Source organism: Cetorhinus maximus, chromosome 3 (genome assembly GCF_964194155.1).
Source record: "Cetorhinus maximus chromosome 3, sCetMax3.hap1.1, whole genome shotgun sequence".
In the NCBI taxonomy this organism is placed as follows: Eukaryota; Metazoa; Chordata; class Chondrichthyes; order Lamniformes; family Cetorhinidae; genus Cetorhinus; species Cetorhinus maximus.
In genome coordinates, this window is record NC_135881.1 from 3,480,219 (window position 1) to 3,495,876 (window position 15,658).

A 15,658-nucleotide genomic window follows, 5' to 3' on the forward strand; every position below is an offset into this window, starting at 1 on the left:
TCAATCTCTCGATCTCAATCTCTCAATCTCTCGATCTCAATCTCTCGCTCTCAATCTCGCTCTCAATCTCTCGCTCTCAATCTCTCGCTCTCAATCTCTCGCTCTCAATCTCTCGCTCTCAATCTCTCGCTCTCAATCTCGCTCTCAATCTCTCGCTCTCAATCTCGCTCTCAATCTCTCGCTCTCAATCTCTCGCTCTCAATCTCTCGCTCTCAATCTCTCGCTCTCAATCTCTCGCTCTCAATCTCTCGCTCTCAATCTCGCTCTCAATCTCTCGCTCTCAATCTCTCGCTCTCAATCTCTCGCTCTCAATCTCATATCTCGCTCTCAATCTCTCGATCTCAATCTCTCAATCTCTCGATCTCAATCTCTCGCTCTCAATCTCTCGCTCTCAATCTCTCAATATCTCGCTCTCAATCTCTCGCTCTCAATCTCTCGCTCAATCTCTCGCTCTCAATCTCTCGCTCTCAATCTCTCGCTCTCAATCTCTCGCTCTCAATCTCTCGCTCTCAATCTCTCGCTCTCAATCTCTCGCTCTCACAATCTCTCGCTCTCTCAATCTCTCTCTCAATCTCTCGCTCTCTCAATCTCTCTCTCAATCTCTCGCTCTCTCAATCTCTCTCTCTCTCAATCTCTCTCTCAATCTCTCTCAATCTCTCGCTCTCTCAATCTCTCTCTCAATCTCTCGCTCTCTCAATCTCTCTCTCTCTCAATCTCTCTCCCTCTCAATCTCTCTCTCTCTCAATCTCTCTCTCTCAATCTCACTCTCTCTCAATCTCACTCTTTCTCAATCTCACTCTCTCTCAATCTCACTCTCAATATCAATCTCTGTCTCTCAATCTGTCGCTCTCGGTCTCGCTCTCGCTCTCGGTCTCAATCTCTCTCCTCTCCATCTCCCTCTCTCTCTCTCTCAATCTCTCGCTCTCAATCTTTTTCTCTCTCAATATCAATCCCTCTCTCACTCTCAATTCCTCTCTCTCTTTCTCAATCCCTCTCTCGCGCTCTCTTTCTCTCTGTGGCATGCTCAAGCGTCCTCTCTCTCTCTGGTGCTCTCTGTCTGTAGCTCTCTCTCTGCCGCTCTCGTTAATGGCTCCAAGGTGCACTTGATTGCACTCTGGTTCACATGTACCTTTTATCACACATCCACTCTCTCTCACTGAGTGGCTATCACTCTTTCACACTGATATCTTCCCTTCCTTACACGTTCTCTCTCAACTCATTTTAAGAATTCTTTAGATGAACAGTGTTGAAGCTTATTGTTTTCCTGGAACGAATTGGTGTGTGTCATGGAGCCTGAGGATACTTAAACATTAGGTTAATGTTTTCAGTAGTTTGCATATATTTATAGGTAAAAAATATACGCAAGATGTCGGGAAAATCAATTTAAAACTTAGAAACTTATCTTTGCAGTTCCATCCTTAGAATTTAGTGTCAATCCCGGTTTAGCTGTCGCACACTTGCCTGCCTCTGGGTGAGAAGGTAAGGGATTCAAGCCATACTACAGAAACTTGAACACATAATCCAGCCTTACCCTCCTTGTACCACACTGTTGGCCGGTCAGTAGTGAGGAAGCACTACACTGTCAGTATATGAGGGAGCGCCCTCATATGAGGCAGTACTGTGCTGTCAGAGGGTCGGTACTGAGGGAGCACCGTGCTGTCGGAGGGGCAGTACTGAGGGAGCACCGTGCTGTCGGAGGGGCAGTACTGAGGGAGCACCGTGCTGTTGGAGGGGCAATACTGAGGGAGTGCTGCACTGCCACAGAGGGTCATACTGAGGGAGCGCTGCATTGTCGGGGGATCAGTACTAAGGGAGCGCTGTGCTGTCAGAGGGTCAGTACTGAGGGAGCACTGCGCTGTCAGAGGGACCTTATTTTGGATGAGACTTTAAAATGAGGCCCTCATCGACGCTCTTAGTGGACGTGAAAGATCCCACAGCATAGCCTGCGGAATGGCCATCCCTGCTTTAGTAAATGTTTTGCAAAGGGTGTGCATAAAACCTCTCTGTCTCAACAGGTCGACTACCACAGAAGGACAGGGATGGAAGGACGGACATCAACAACATTGCTCAGTGCATCAATCTGGAGCTGAAGTCACTTCAGCCCGTCCCATCCCAGGATACATGGAACAGACCTTTACAGCAAGCTTCCCTCGGTCCCCAGTCATCACAGGTATCCTGGGAAACTGGCAGGGTTGGACTGATCTAATAACTGCTCCTGCTTCCTGTGTTATAGAAAGGATATAGGCACACTAGAGAAGGTGTTTAAAAAGAAAAGATTCACAAGGAACTGAGTGGTTATAACCATCAAGAAAATGTGAGGATAGCCTCACCATTGGCTGCTGTACCATCAGCTGCCTGGGCCCTAAGCTCTGGCATTCCCTCCCTAAAACTCTCCACCTCACTTCCTCTTTTTAAGACCCTCCTTAAAGCCTACATCTTTTACCATGCTTTTGACCAGCTGTCCTGACATTCTTGTGTGCCTCAGCATCTGATAACGCTGCTGTGGAGCGCTTGGGATGTTTTACTCAGTTAAACGCACAATATGAATGCAAGTTGTTGATGGCGACACTGTGTGCTGCAATCGGGAATGTTCCCTTCCTGATCTTGATAAGCAAAACAGATTCATGAAATAATTGTTCTTTCGATTCATCTGCTGTTGCATATGAGGTTTAATTCGACCCTTCTGCTAACAAAATCCTGCACACTCTTCTTTCGATTCCTCTTGGTGACAGAATAAAGCAGCTAAGGTTTTTCTCTCTTCTTCCCCACCTTTTTTTGTGTGACAGGCAGGTTGGGCGTGCGAAAAGTGTACCTACATAAACAAACCTACCCGGCCAGGATGTGAGATGTGCAGCAGCCCCCGACCGCCAGAATACTCTGTGCCCCAGGATTATAAACCCGACGATGAGGAACTGTGTCGCATTTTACAGGAGAGGGAAGCAACGCAGAGATATCAACAGGTACAGTGAAACCACTCAATTACCGACATCTTAGGGACTGGTATCAGCTGCCCTTGTCGTTCTTAATGTTCAAAATGTTCAGTGCACATCCTGCGAAAATTCTCAGGAGAATGGGGTGTACTTTACCCAGTATCCTTAGTGCCAGAGAAACCACTCTATCTCTGGGATAGACCCATGCCAGCATTCGATCCCGGAGATAGAGCGGTTTGGCGGTGTAGTGGTAACGCAACTGCACTAATAATACAGAGGCCCAGACATGGATTCAGCTCCCACCATGGCAGCTGGTGGAATTTGAATTCAATGAATAAACTTGGAATATAAAGTCAATCTCAGTAATGGTGACCATGACAGCTATCATTGATTGATGTAAAAACCCGTCTGGTTCACTAATGTCCTTTAGGGAAGGAAATCTGCTGTCCTTACCCGGTCTGGCCTACATGGGACTCCAGACCCACAGCAACGTGGTTGACTCTGAACTTCCCTCTGAAATGGCCAAGGAAGCCGATCAGTTCAAGGGCAATTAGCGATGGGCAGCAAATGCTGGCCTTGCTAGTGACACCCACATCCTATGAAAGAAATTAAAAAAGAGATAGCTGGGGGCGGCTTGGGGTGCGGGATGGGATGGAGGAATAACAGATACCCAGGGAGAGGCACTGCTGGAATCTAAGGATTCTAATCGATATCATAGGATGGGTATTGAGGGGTCAAGATTGAGGCATCATAGGTACAAGCTTCAATGTAAGAGATTTCAGACAAGAGAAATGTCTTCACCAGAGGAGTTGTAAGAGAGTGGAATTTTTCCATGGCTAGCGGCTGAGTTAGAAACTAAGTCAACATTCGAGATTAGATTGGATCAGTCACAGGATGTGAGCATCACTTGCAAGGCCAGTATTTGTCTACCTTGAAAATGTGTTGGTGAGCTTCCTTAAATACAACTGAGTGCTTGCTGGGCATTTCATAGGGCAGAGTCAACCACATTGCTGTGGGTCTGGAGTCACATGTAGGCCAGACCAGGTAAGGACGGCAGATTTCCTTCCCTAAAGGGCATGAGTGAACCAGTTGGGTTTTACAACCATCAGATAGTTTCACGGTCACCATTACTGAGACGCGCTTTCAATTCCAGATTTTTTTTAATTGAATTGAAACTCCCCGCCTGCCATGGTGGGATTTGAAGCCGTGTCACTGGAGTGTTAGTCCAGTCCTCAGGATTGCTATGATCGCTCTGCTACCGTTACCCTGACAGGGATCAAGGAATATGGCAAGATGGTGATTGGGACTATTTTATTGTATGAAGGATGAATTCTGACAAGGATTGGTTGATTTCCGCGTGTCTGAGTTGTTCTGGTTGCACCTCCTGTAGTTATAAAATGGATTCTGAGGATTTCCCTAATAACTCTGGTGTAAATACGCTACTAAACTGTGGTTTACAAACAAAAGAAATTGTATTTATAAAGCAATTTTCACAACCTCAGGATGTCCTGAATTGCTTTACAGCCAGCCTAGCGCTTTTGAAGTACCATTTGTAACTTGGGGAGCCCAGTTGCTACTTAGTACACAGCTAGTTCCACAAACTGCATCGACATAAATGACCAGGCAATCAGTTTTAGTGATGTTGGGTTAAGAGAGAAATATTGGCCCAGACAGCAGGGAGAACTCCCCTGCACCTCTTCAAAATAATGGCCGTGGGTTCTTTTTACTTCTACCTGAGAGAGCGGACGCGGCTTTGGATTAACATATTATCTGAAGGACTACACTGCTGACAGTTCAGCACTCCATCAGTACTCGCCCTCTGATGGTGTGACACTCCCTCCGCGCTGATCATCCGGCAGTGTGCGCGCTTCCTCTGTGCCAACCCTCCAGCAGTACGTGTGTACACTCCCTCCGCGCCAACCCTCCAGCAGCACACACACGCGCATGCCCCCTCCCTCTGTGACGATTCCCCAGCAGCACGCATGTACACTCCCTCTGTGCCAACCCTCCAGCAGCATGCGTGTACAATCCCTCTGTGCCAACCCTCCGGCAGCACGCGTGTACACTCCCTCTGTGCCAACCCTCCGGCAGCACGTGTGTACACTCCCTCTGTGCCAACCCTCCAGCAGCATGCGTGTACACTCTCTCTGTGACGATCCTCCAGCAGCACGCACACGCGTGTGCTCCCTCCCTCTGTGCCAACCCTCCGGCAGCACGCGTGTACACTCCCTCTGTGCCAACCCTCCGGCAGCACGTGTGTACACTCCCTCTGTGCCAACCCTCCAGCAGCATGCGTGTACACTCTCTCTGTGACGATCCTCCAGCAGCACGCACACGCGTGTGCTCCCTCCCTCTGTGCCAACCCTCCGGCAGCACGCGTGTACACTCTCTCTGTGACGATCCTCCAGCAGCACGCACACGCGTGTGCTCCCTCCCTCTGTGCCAACCCTCCGGCAGCACGCATGCTCCTTCTCTGGAGCAGGAATTGAACCAATGACCTTCTGACTTTGAGGCAAGAGCAGTACCCTCTGAACCATGGTCACCACAGAGTTCACAGGCCGGTAAGATCTTTGCTGTGATTCCAAGCCTGAGCCAGATAGTGTTGGGAGCGTTACAGCCAGCCCCTGGTATGTTGTTTCCCTGGTTCAAGGTTAGAGATGGCACTGAATAGCTGTAGGACCTTCTGAGCTGGGAAGGTGAATATCTGAAGGTTGTGGTCCATATCAGTACCAACTACATAGGGATAATGAAAGAGGGATGATGTCCTGCAGGCAGAATTTAGGAGGCTGGGAAAGAAATTAGAAAGTTCGACCTCAAAGGTGGTAATTTCTTGTGCTCCTGGCTATAGAAATGGGAGGATGTTGCAGCTGTATGGATGGCTGGAGAGATAATGCAGGAAGGAGGGTTACTGAAGGAATTGGGTCTGATTTTGGGGGGGGAGTTGGGGTCTGTACAAGCCAATGGGTTGCACCTCATCAGGGCCAATGCTAGTATCTTGGTGGGGCAGTTTGCTAGTCATGTTGGGGAGTTCTAAATGAATTTGACAGCGGAATGGGATTCTGTGTGTAGGTTCAGAAAGGAAATCGGCAAAGCTAGAAATGGAAGGCAGAAAATTAATAAGTTGGTATGAAAACAAATGCTAGAAAATAGACAACAAAGGAGTTGATTAGCAGAATATACAATAATGCAGGGAGTCTAGTAAATAAGGCAGATGAGCTGAGGGCACAGATAGATACTTGAAAGTGTGATATCATAGCTATCACTGAAACATGGTTGAAAGGACAAGAATGGCAGCTCAACTGGATTTCCAGATAAGATAAAGAGCGGATTGAAAAAGGAGGGGGCCTCACAATATTGGTTAAAGAAACAGTTACAGCTGTGAAGAGGGATGATATGCCAAAAGGATGATCGAATGAGGCCAAATGCTTTGAACTGAGTTACAAAGAACGGATAATCTCACAACTGAGGCTGGGATTTTCCATTCTCACCAACCACGGCATCATCGAGCTGGGACTGGAAAATTTGGAGAGAGGCCAAAAGCCAACTGACCAGAAAATCCCACTCTGGGTGTGTTATTATAGACCCTTAAACAGTCAGAGGTAGAAAAACAAATATGTTGACAAATTGCCAAGAAGTGCAGAAACAATAGAAACCTGTATCCTGAGATTGTGACCCCTTGTTCTAGACCCCCAGCCAGAGGAAACATCATCCCTGCATCCAGCCTGTCCATCCCTGACAGCATTTTATATGTTTCAATGAGATCCCCTCTCATTCTTCTAAACTCCAGCGAATACAGGCCTAGTTGACTCAGTCTCTCCTCATACAACAATCCTGCCATTCCAGGAATCAGTCTGGTGAACCTTCGAATCAGTCTAGAGCAGTAATAGTACAGATTTCAACAACCCTAATATTAACTGGAATAAATTTCAGTGTAAAAGGTACAGAGGGCACAGAATTCTTAATATGCTTTCAGGAGAGCCTTTTCAGCCAAAACCTAACAAGCCCAACAACAGAAAGGACTTAGTTTTAGAGAATGAAGGTTAATCAGTGTCAGAGGAGTGGGAGGCACTCGAGGAGGAGATGGAGAGCATTCAGAACAAAAATGTTCATACAAAGAAAAAGGATGGGACTCCCAAATCTATGTCAAAGAGTGAAGCGTGCAGGATAGAGCAAAAAAAATGTGAAGCTTATGTCAGATACTAAGAGCTCAATACTACAGAAAGCCAAGAGGGGTATAGAAAGTGCAGGACTGAAATCGAAAAGAGAAATAAGAAAGCAAAGAAGCAGCATCAAGAGGAGTTTCTTTTTCTCTGAGGGTCATGAGTATTTGGAACTCTTTTCCCCAGAGAGCGGTGGAGGCAGGGTCAATGAATATTTTTTAAGGCTGAGTTAGATTCTTGATTGACAAGGGAGTCAAAAGGTATAAGGGGGTAGGCAGGAAAGTAGAATTGAGGCCACAATCAGATCAGGCCATGATCTTATTGAACGGCAGAGCAGGCTCAAGGGCCAAATGGCCTACTCCTGCCCCTACTTCGTATGTCCTTATGAAAAAAATGTTAGCAAGTGAAATCAAGGAAAACCCAAAGATGTTTTATAAATCGGTAAAAAGCAAGAGGGCAACTAAGGAAAGAATAGGGCCAATTAGAAACCGAGAAAGTAACTTGACTGTAGGCGGAGACAAGGACATAGTTCTCAATAAATACTTCTCGTCTGTTTTCACAAAAGAGAGAGATGATTAGATTCTCTCTTGTTGGAGATAGTCATTGCCTGACACTTGTCTGACATGAATGTTACTTGCCACTTGTTAGCCCAAGACTGGATATTGTCCATGTCTTGCTGCATTTGGACATAGACTGCTTCAGTATCTGAGGAGTTGCAAATGATGAACATTGTGCAATCATCAGTGAACATCCCCACTCCTGACCTTATGATGGAAGGAAAGTCATTGGGCCTTTGGTTGGGCCGAGGACACTACCCTGAGGAACTCCTGTGGTGATGTCCTGGAGCAGAGATGACTGACCTCCAACAACCACAACCCATCTTTCTTTGTGCGAGGTATGGCTCCAACCAGTGGAGAGTTTTCCCCCTGATTCCCATTGACTCCAGTTTTGCTGGGGCTGCTTGATACCACACTCGGTCAAATGCTGCCTTGATGTCAAGGACAGTCACTCTCACCTCACCTTAGGAGTTCAGCTCTTTTGTCCATGTTCGAACCAAGGCTGTAATGAGGTCAGGAGCTGAGTGCTCCTGGCAGAACCCAAACTGGGCATCAGTGAGCAGGTTATTGATAAGCAAGTGCTGCTTGATAGCACTGTTGATGACCCCTTCCATTACTTTACTGATGATCGAGAGTAGACTGATGGGGCAGTAATTGGACGGGTTGGATTTGTCCTGCTTTTTGTGTACAGGACTTACCTGGGCAATTTTCCACATAGCCAGGTAGATGCCAGTGTTGTAGCTGTACTGGAACAGCTTGGCAAGTTTTGGAGCACAAGTCTTCAGTACTATTGCCTGAATATTGTTAGGGCCCATAGCCTTTGCTGTATCCAGTGCCTTCAGCCATTTCTTGACATCATGTGGAGTGAATTGCCAACTGTGATGCAGGGGTCCTCCGGAGGAGGCTGAGATGGATCATCCACTCGGCACTTCTGGCTGAAGATTATAGCAAATGCTTCAGCCTTGTCTTTTGCACTGATGTGTTGGACTCCTCCATCATTGAGGATGGAGATATTTGTGGAGCCTCCTCCTCCAGTGAGTTGTTCAATTGTCCACCACCATTCACGACTGGATGTGGCAGGACTGCAGAGCTTAGATCTGATCCGTTGGTTAGCCCTGTCTATCACTTGCTGCTTATGCTGCTTGGCATGCAAGTAGTCCTGTGTTATAGCTTCACCAGGTTGACACCTCATTTTTAGGTATGCCTGGTGCTGCTCCTGGCATGCCCTCCTGCACTCTTCATTGAACCAGGGTTGATCCCCTGGCTTGGTGGTAATGGTCGGCCATGGGGTTGCAGATTGTGTTTGAGTACAATTCTGCTGCTGCTGATTGCCCACAGCGCCTCATGGATGCCCAGTCTTGAGTTGCTAGATCTGTTCGAAATCTATCCCATTTAGCACTGTGGTAGTGCCACACAGCACGATGGAGGGTATCCTCAATGTGAAGCCAGGGCTTCGTCTCCACAACAACTGTGTGGTGGTCATTCCTAATGATAATGTCATGGACAGATGCATCTGCGGCAGGCAGGTTGCTGAGGATGAGGTCAAGTATGTTTTTCCCTCTTGTTGGTTCCCTCACCACTTGCTGCAGACCAGTCTAGCAGCTATGTCATTTAGGACTCGGCCAGCTCAGTCGGTAGTGGTGCTACTGAGCCACTCTTGGTGATGGACATTGAAGTCCCCCACCCAGAGTACATTCTGTGTCCTTGCTACCCTCAGTGCTTCCTCCAAGTGGTGTTCAACATGGAGGAGCACTGATTCATCAGCTAAGGTGGGGGGTGGTATGTGGTAATCAGCAGGAGGTTTCCTTGCCCATGTTTGACCTGATGCCACGAGACTTCAATGTTCAATGGTCCGGAGTCGATGTTGAGGACTCCCAGGGCAACTCCCTCCCAACTGTATACCACTGTGTCGCCACCTCTGCTGGGTCTGTCCTGCCGGTGGGACAAGACATACCCAGGAATGGTGATGGTGTTGTCTGTGACATTATCTGTAAAGTATGATTCCGTGAGGATGACTGTGTCAGACTTGACTAGTCTGTGAAACAGATCTCCCAATTTTGGCACCAGCCCAGATGTTAGTAAGGAGGACTTTGCAGGATCAACAGGGCTCAGATTGCTGTTGTCATTTCCGGTGCCTAGGTCAATGCCGGGTGGTCTGTCCGGTTTCATTCCTTTTTTCTGACTTTATAACGGTTTGTTACAATTGAGATGGCATTTAAGAGTCAACCACATTGTTGTGGGTCTGGAGTCAAGGCCTGTGCGACATATTTCCTTCCCTAACCAGATGGGTTTTTATAACAATCGACAATGATTTCATGATCATCATTAGACTTTTAACTCCAGATTTTTAATTTAATTCAAATTCCACCATCCCCAGAGCTTTACCCTGGTTCTCTAGATCACTAACCCTGGGTCTCTAGATCACTAGTCCAGTGACAATACCACTACACCATCGCTTCCCCTTGTGGTATAAAAGTAGTGAGGGAGGGAACGTTAAGGAGTTAACATCTTTGAAAATGGATAAATCTCAAGGCCTGAGCGAAGCAAGGGAAGGAAAATTGGAGAATCTAACCATCATTTTCCAATCCTGTCTGGCTACTGACGTGGTCTGGACGACTGCTGTTGTTGTAACGTTGTTTAAAATGGGAGGAACCGATAGATAGAATAATTACAGACCAGTCAAACTTGAGCAAACTATTGGAAAAAATTCTGGGGGGCAGGATGAATCATTATTTAGAAAGATACAGATTAGTTAAAAACTAGTACAGATTAATTAAGAACACTTGCCTGGATGAGTACAGCTCCCACAACACTCAAGAAGCTTGACACCATCCAGGACAAAGCAGCTGGCTTGATTGGCACAATTGGCTTTGATCTGCAAACATTCACTCCCTCCATCACCGACGCACAGTGACAACAGTGTGTAGCATCTACAAGATGCACTGCAGGAATTCACCAAGGCTCCTTCAACAGCACCTTCCAAACACACGGCCACTACCATCTAGAATGACAAGGGCAGCAGAGAGAAGGGAATACCACCACCTGCAAGTTCCCCTCCAAGTCACTCACCATCCTGACTGGGAAATATATCGCCGTTCCTTCACTGTCAGTGGGTAAAAATCCTGGAACTCCCTCCCTAACAGCACTGTGGGTGTACCCACACCACATGGACTGCAGCGGTTCAAGAAGGCAGCTCACCACCACTTTCTCAAGGGCAATTAGGAATGGACTATAAATGCTGGCTCAGCCAGCGAAGCCCACATCCCATTGAATGAATAAAACAAAAAGTTAGTGTGAATTTGTTAAGGGAAGGTCCTGTCTGACTAATTTGACTTTTTTGAGGAGGCGTGGCGCCAGAACCGTACACAGTACTCCAGCTGAGGTCCAATGAGTGTCTTGTATAAATTCATCATAACCTCCCTACTCTTGTACTCCATGACCCTATTAATAAAGCCCAGGATACAACATACTTTAACTGCGCTCTCCACCTGTCCTGCCACCTTCAATGATTTATGCACATATACACCCAGGTCTTTCTGCTCCTGCGCCTCCTTCAAAATTTCATCCCATATTTTATACTGTCTGCCCATGATCTTTCTACCAAACTGCATCACCCCACACCTCTCCGCATTGAACTTCATCTGCCACCTATATGCCCACTTGTCTATGTCCCCTTGAAGTTCCACACCGTCGCCCTCACAGTTCACAACACTTCCAAGCTTCATATCATCCGCAAACTTTGAAACTGTCCTCTGCACACCAAGATTTAGATCGTTAATATGTATCAGGAAAAGCAAGGGTCCCAATACCGACCCCTGGGGAACTCCACTACAAACCTTCCTCCAGCCTGAAAAATATCCATTGACCATTACTATCTGCTTCCTATTTTTCAGCCAATTTTGTATCCATGTTGCTAATGTCCCTTTTATTCCATGAGCAAGAACTTTCCTCACAAGTCTGTTGTGAGGCACTATGTCAAATGCCTTTTGAAAGTCCATGTACACCACATCAGCAGCATTACCCTCATCGACTTTTTCTGTTATCTCTTCAAAGAACTCTAACAAATTAGTTAAACACAACTTCCCCTTTAGAAATCCATGCTGGCTGTTCCTTATCAAACCATTTTTTTCCATGTGACTACTAATTCTGTCCTGAATAATTGTTTCTGGAATCTTGCCCACCACTAAAGTTAAACTGACTGGTCTGTAATTGCTGGGCTTATCCTTTCAACCTTTTTTGAACAAGGGCATAATGTTTGCAATTCTCCAGTCCACTGGCACCACCCCTGAGTCTAGGGAAGGCTGAAGGATCATGGCCAGTGCCCCTACAATTTCTGCTCTCACTTCCTTCAGTATCCTTGGATGCATCTCATCTGGTCCCGGTGCCTTGTCAACTTTAAGTACCCACAGTCTATTCAACACTTCCTCCTTATAAATTTTGCACCCTTCTAGTGACAGAGTTTCCTCGTCTGTCACCATGGCCTGGGTAGCATCTACCTCCTTGGTAAAGATGGATGCAAAGTATTCATTTAATACCTCAGCTGTGGCCCCTTCGTCCATGTGTCCTTGTGATTGGTCCCTAATCAGCCCTACTCCTCCTTTTACCACCCTTTTACTATTTATATGCCTATAGAAAACTTTAGGATTCCCCTTTATGTTGGCTGCCAGTCTTTTCTCATAATCCCTCTTTGCTTCATAATATGCTTTTTCACCTCCCCTCTGAACCTTCTGTATTCCTCTTGGTTTTCAGTTGTATTTTCTAACTGACACCTGTCATAAACATACTTTTTCTTCTTTATCTTAATTTCAATCTCCTTTTTCATCCAGGGAGCTCTGGATTTGTTTGTCCTACCTTTCCCTTTCGATGGAATATACCTTGACTCTGCCTGAACCAATTCTTTTTTGAAGGTAGCCCATTGTTCAGCTACAGTTTTTCCCACTAATCTTTCGTTCCAGTCAATCAGGCCCAGCTCTGTTCTTGCCCCATTGAAGTCAGTTCTTGTCCAATTAATTATTCTTACTCTGGATTGCCTATCGTCCTTTTCTATCATCATCCTAAAACGTACAATACAATGATCACTGTCTCTTAAATGTTCCCCCACAGACACTTGATCAAATTAGCCCACCTCATTTTCAAGTACCAGGTCCAACAGTTCGTCTTTTCTTGTTGGATTGGACACGACACATGCTGCTGTAGAAAATTTTCCTGAACATAATCTAGGAACTTTTGCTCCTCTCCGTTTACACCACCACTGTCCCAGTCTACATTTGGCTAATTAAAGTCACCCATTATAACTACTCTATGATGCTTGCATCTCTCTGTAATTTCCCTGCAGATTGTTCTTCTACATCCCTCTCACCTGTTGGCAGTCTATAGTAATTGCCCCTTTTTGTTCCTTACTCTGGCCAAATTGATTCTGTCCTTGAACCCCCTGGGACATCCTCTTGCTTGAGCACTGCAATGCTCTCCTTAACCAATACTGCCACCTCTCCCCCTTTTCTTCCTTTCCTATCCTTCCAGAACACCTTGTACCCAGGAATATTTAACACCCAGCTCTGCCCTTCTTGAGTCAGGTCTCTGTTATCGCCACAACATCGTATTTCCACATGGTAATCTGCGCCTGTAACTCCCCAATCTTACTTATTATGTGCATTCACATACATGCATAGTAACCCGGATTTAGATTTTGCTACTTTCTCCCTCACCCCTACTTCACCTATTAAATTACTAATCTCTATACTAGTGCTATCTGTCCCTCCCGGTACTTTGTGCACCCTGGTATTCCTCTCTGATGTTTCCTCTTGGTTCGCACACCCCTGTGGAGTTAGTTTAAAGCCCTCCCAACAGCACTAGCAAAACGTCTCACAAGGAACTCAGTCCCGGCTCTGTTCAGGTGCAACCCGTCCGGCTTGTACAGGTGCCATCTCCCCCAGAGCCAATTCCAGTGTCCCAGGAATCTAAGGCACTCCCTCCTGCACCATCTTTCCAACCACACATTCATCTGCCTTATCCTCCTATTTCTGTCCTCACTGGCACGTGACACTGGGAGTAATCCAGAGAATACTACATTTGAGGTCCTGCTTGCTAATTTTCTACCTAGCTCCCTAAATTCTGATTGCAGGACCACATCCCCCTTCCCATCTAAGTCATTGGTACCAATGTGGACCACCTCCTCTGGCTGATCACCCTCCCCAAGAAGAATGTCCTGCAGCCACCCTGTGACATCCTTGACCCTAGCACCAGGGAGGCAACATACCATCCTGGAGTCACGTCTACGGCCACAGAAACGTTTGTCTGTTCCCCTAACCAATGAATCCCCTCAGTACTGGGTCCCTTGCACTTTGTGGTATATATCAATGATTTAGACTTAAATGTAGGGGGTATGATTAAGAAGGTTGTAGATGATGCAGAAAATGGCTGTGTGATTGATAGTGAGTAGGATTGCTGTAAACTGCAGGAAGATACCAATGGACTGGTCAAGTGGGCAGAACAGTGAGAAATGGAGTTAATGAAGAAGTGTAACTAATGTATTTGGGCTGGGGAAACAAGACTAGGGAATAAACAATATGTGAGAGAATAGTGAGAAGTGTTGAGGAACAGAGAGACTTTGGAGAACATGCCCACAGGCCCCTGAAGGTCGTTGGACAAATAGATAAGGTGGTTAAGAAGGTATACGGGTTACTTCACTTTATTAACCGAGGCCTAGAGTATAAGAGCAGGGAGGTTATGCTAGAACTGTATAAAAAAACCTAGCTAGACCACAGCTAGAGGACCGTGTACAGTGCTGGTCACTGCATTGCAAGAAGGATGTGATCACACTAAGTTTACAGATGAGATTTACGAGGATGTTGCCAGGAATGGAGAATTTTAGCGATGAGGAATGATTGGATAGGCTGGGGTTGTTTTCTTTGGATCAGAAGAGGCTGAGGGGAGATTTCATTGAGATGTATAAAATTCAGGGGCCTAGTTAGAGTGGATAAAATGGTTCTACTTCCTTGGGCAGAGAAATCAATAATCGGGGGAGGGTAGAGATTTAAAGTTATAGAAAACATTAGAGAGGAGTTTAGAAATGCTTCCGTCCAGAGGGTGGTGTGGCTTTGGAACTCACTGTGTGAAAATGGCCCTCTTGTGCTGTAAATTTTCTATGTTCCCACGAGCTTCATCGACCCTGGGTCTTGGGAAGGGGGCTATGGGAGTGGGGCGGGGGTGGGGGGGGGTTGCTGCCACACTCACTTCGGGTGGGTGGGTTTGCCTTCCAGCTTATTGCTGTGCAGTGATCTGCTGGAACACAAGTCGCTAAGTGTGTTTTGGGTTGTGGGTGCCAACAAGGCTGGGCTTGGCAGTCAGAGTGACTGTGCCCTCGCTGTCTACGTTCGCAAATCACTTTAGGCCATCCAGCTGGAAATGGTCGGATGGTCAGCGTACTGGAAGCTGTAGGGAAGCAGAATCTCAGAACAGACAGAGCTGAAATACAGTGCATGTGGACAATGGGCTGGTGAGTGGTTACATTCAATGCATTGTTGAATCTATATAGGCAATTGTCTTATATCCCAATTGCCCTTGAATGGAGTTTTATAGGATATTATTATTTTGAGAAATATGAAAACATCTGGTTAATAATCTTCATTAAATCAAGTCAATGCAATAATAAAACACAACTTCTTACATACAGTGTATAAGAGACATATAGATAGCAATTATACTCTCAAACCCAGCCACTCCTTCAGGTGGTTATAAGCACTTCATCTAGACTGCTTACTCTGGCCTCAGCAAGACTAGACTGAAGTTTCCATGGAGTTTCAGAGTGCATCTGTAGGTTCAATTATGAGAGACCAGTAAGGGTACCATATGGCAGTAGGTTTTGTGTGTGTGGTGTGACATTACACTCTGGACATTCCACACAAGTTCACTAATTCCCAGTCACATTTGAAGTCTCACATTTGAAGCCCCACATCTAGCCATTGTAGGATTGGTATCAATAACTGGATATATATGAACTTGCCCATACAGG

At 46.3% G+C, this 15,658-nt stretch overlaps 1 protein-coding gene across 2 annotated transcripts in view; it reads left to right on the plus strand.

Annotated features, from left to right (window-relative positions):
* Positions 1–15,658, plus strand: part of shrprbck1r (sharpin and rbck1 related) — a 77,108-nt gene that overhangs the window by 19,328 nt on the left and 42,122 nt on the right. For both annotated transcript variants that reach the window (XM_078536044.1, XM_078536045.1), the window contains exons 7-8: positions 2,016–2,170; positions 2,787–2,960. In XM_078536044.1, the coding sequence (XP_078392170.1) occupies positions 2,016–2,170; positions 2,787–2,960 (329 nt within the window). The remainder of the gene's footprint in view (positions 1–2,015; positions 2,171–2,786; positions 2,961–15,658) is intronic.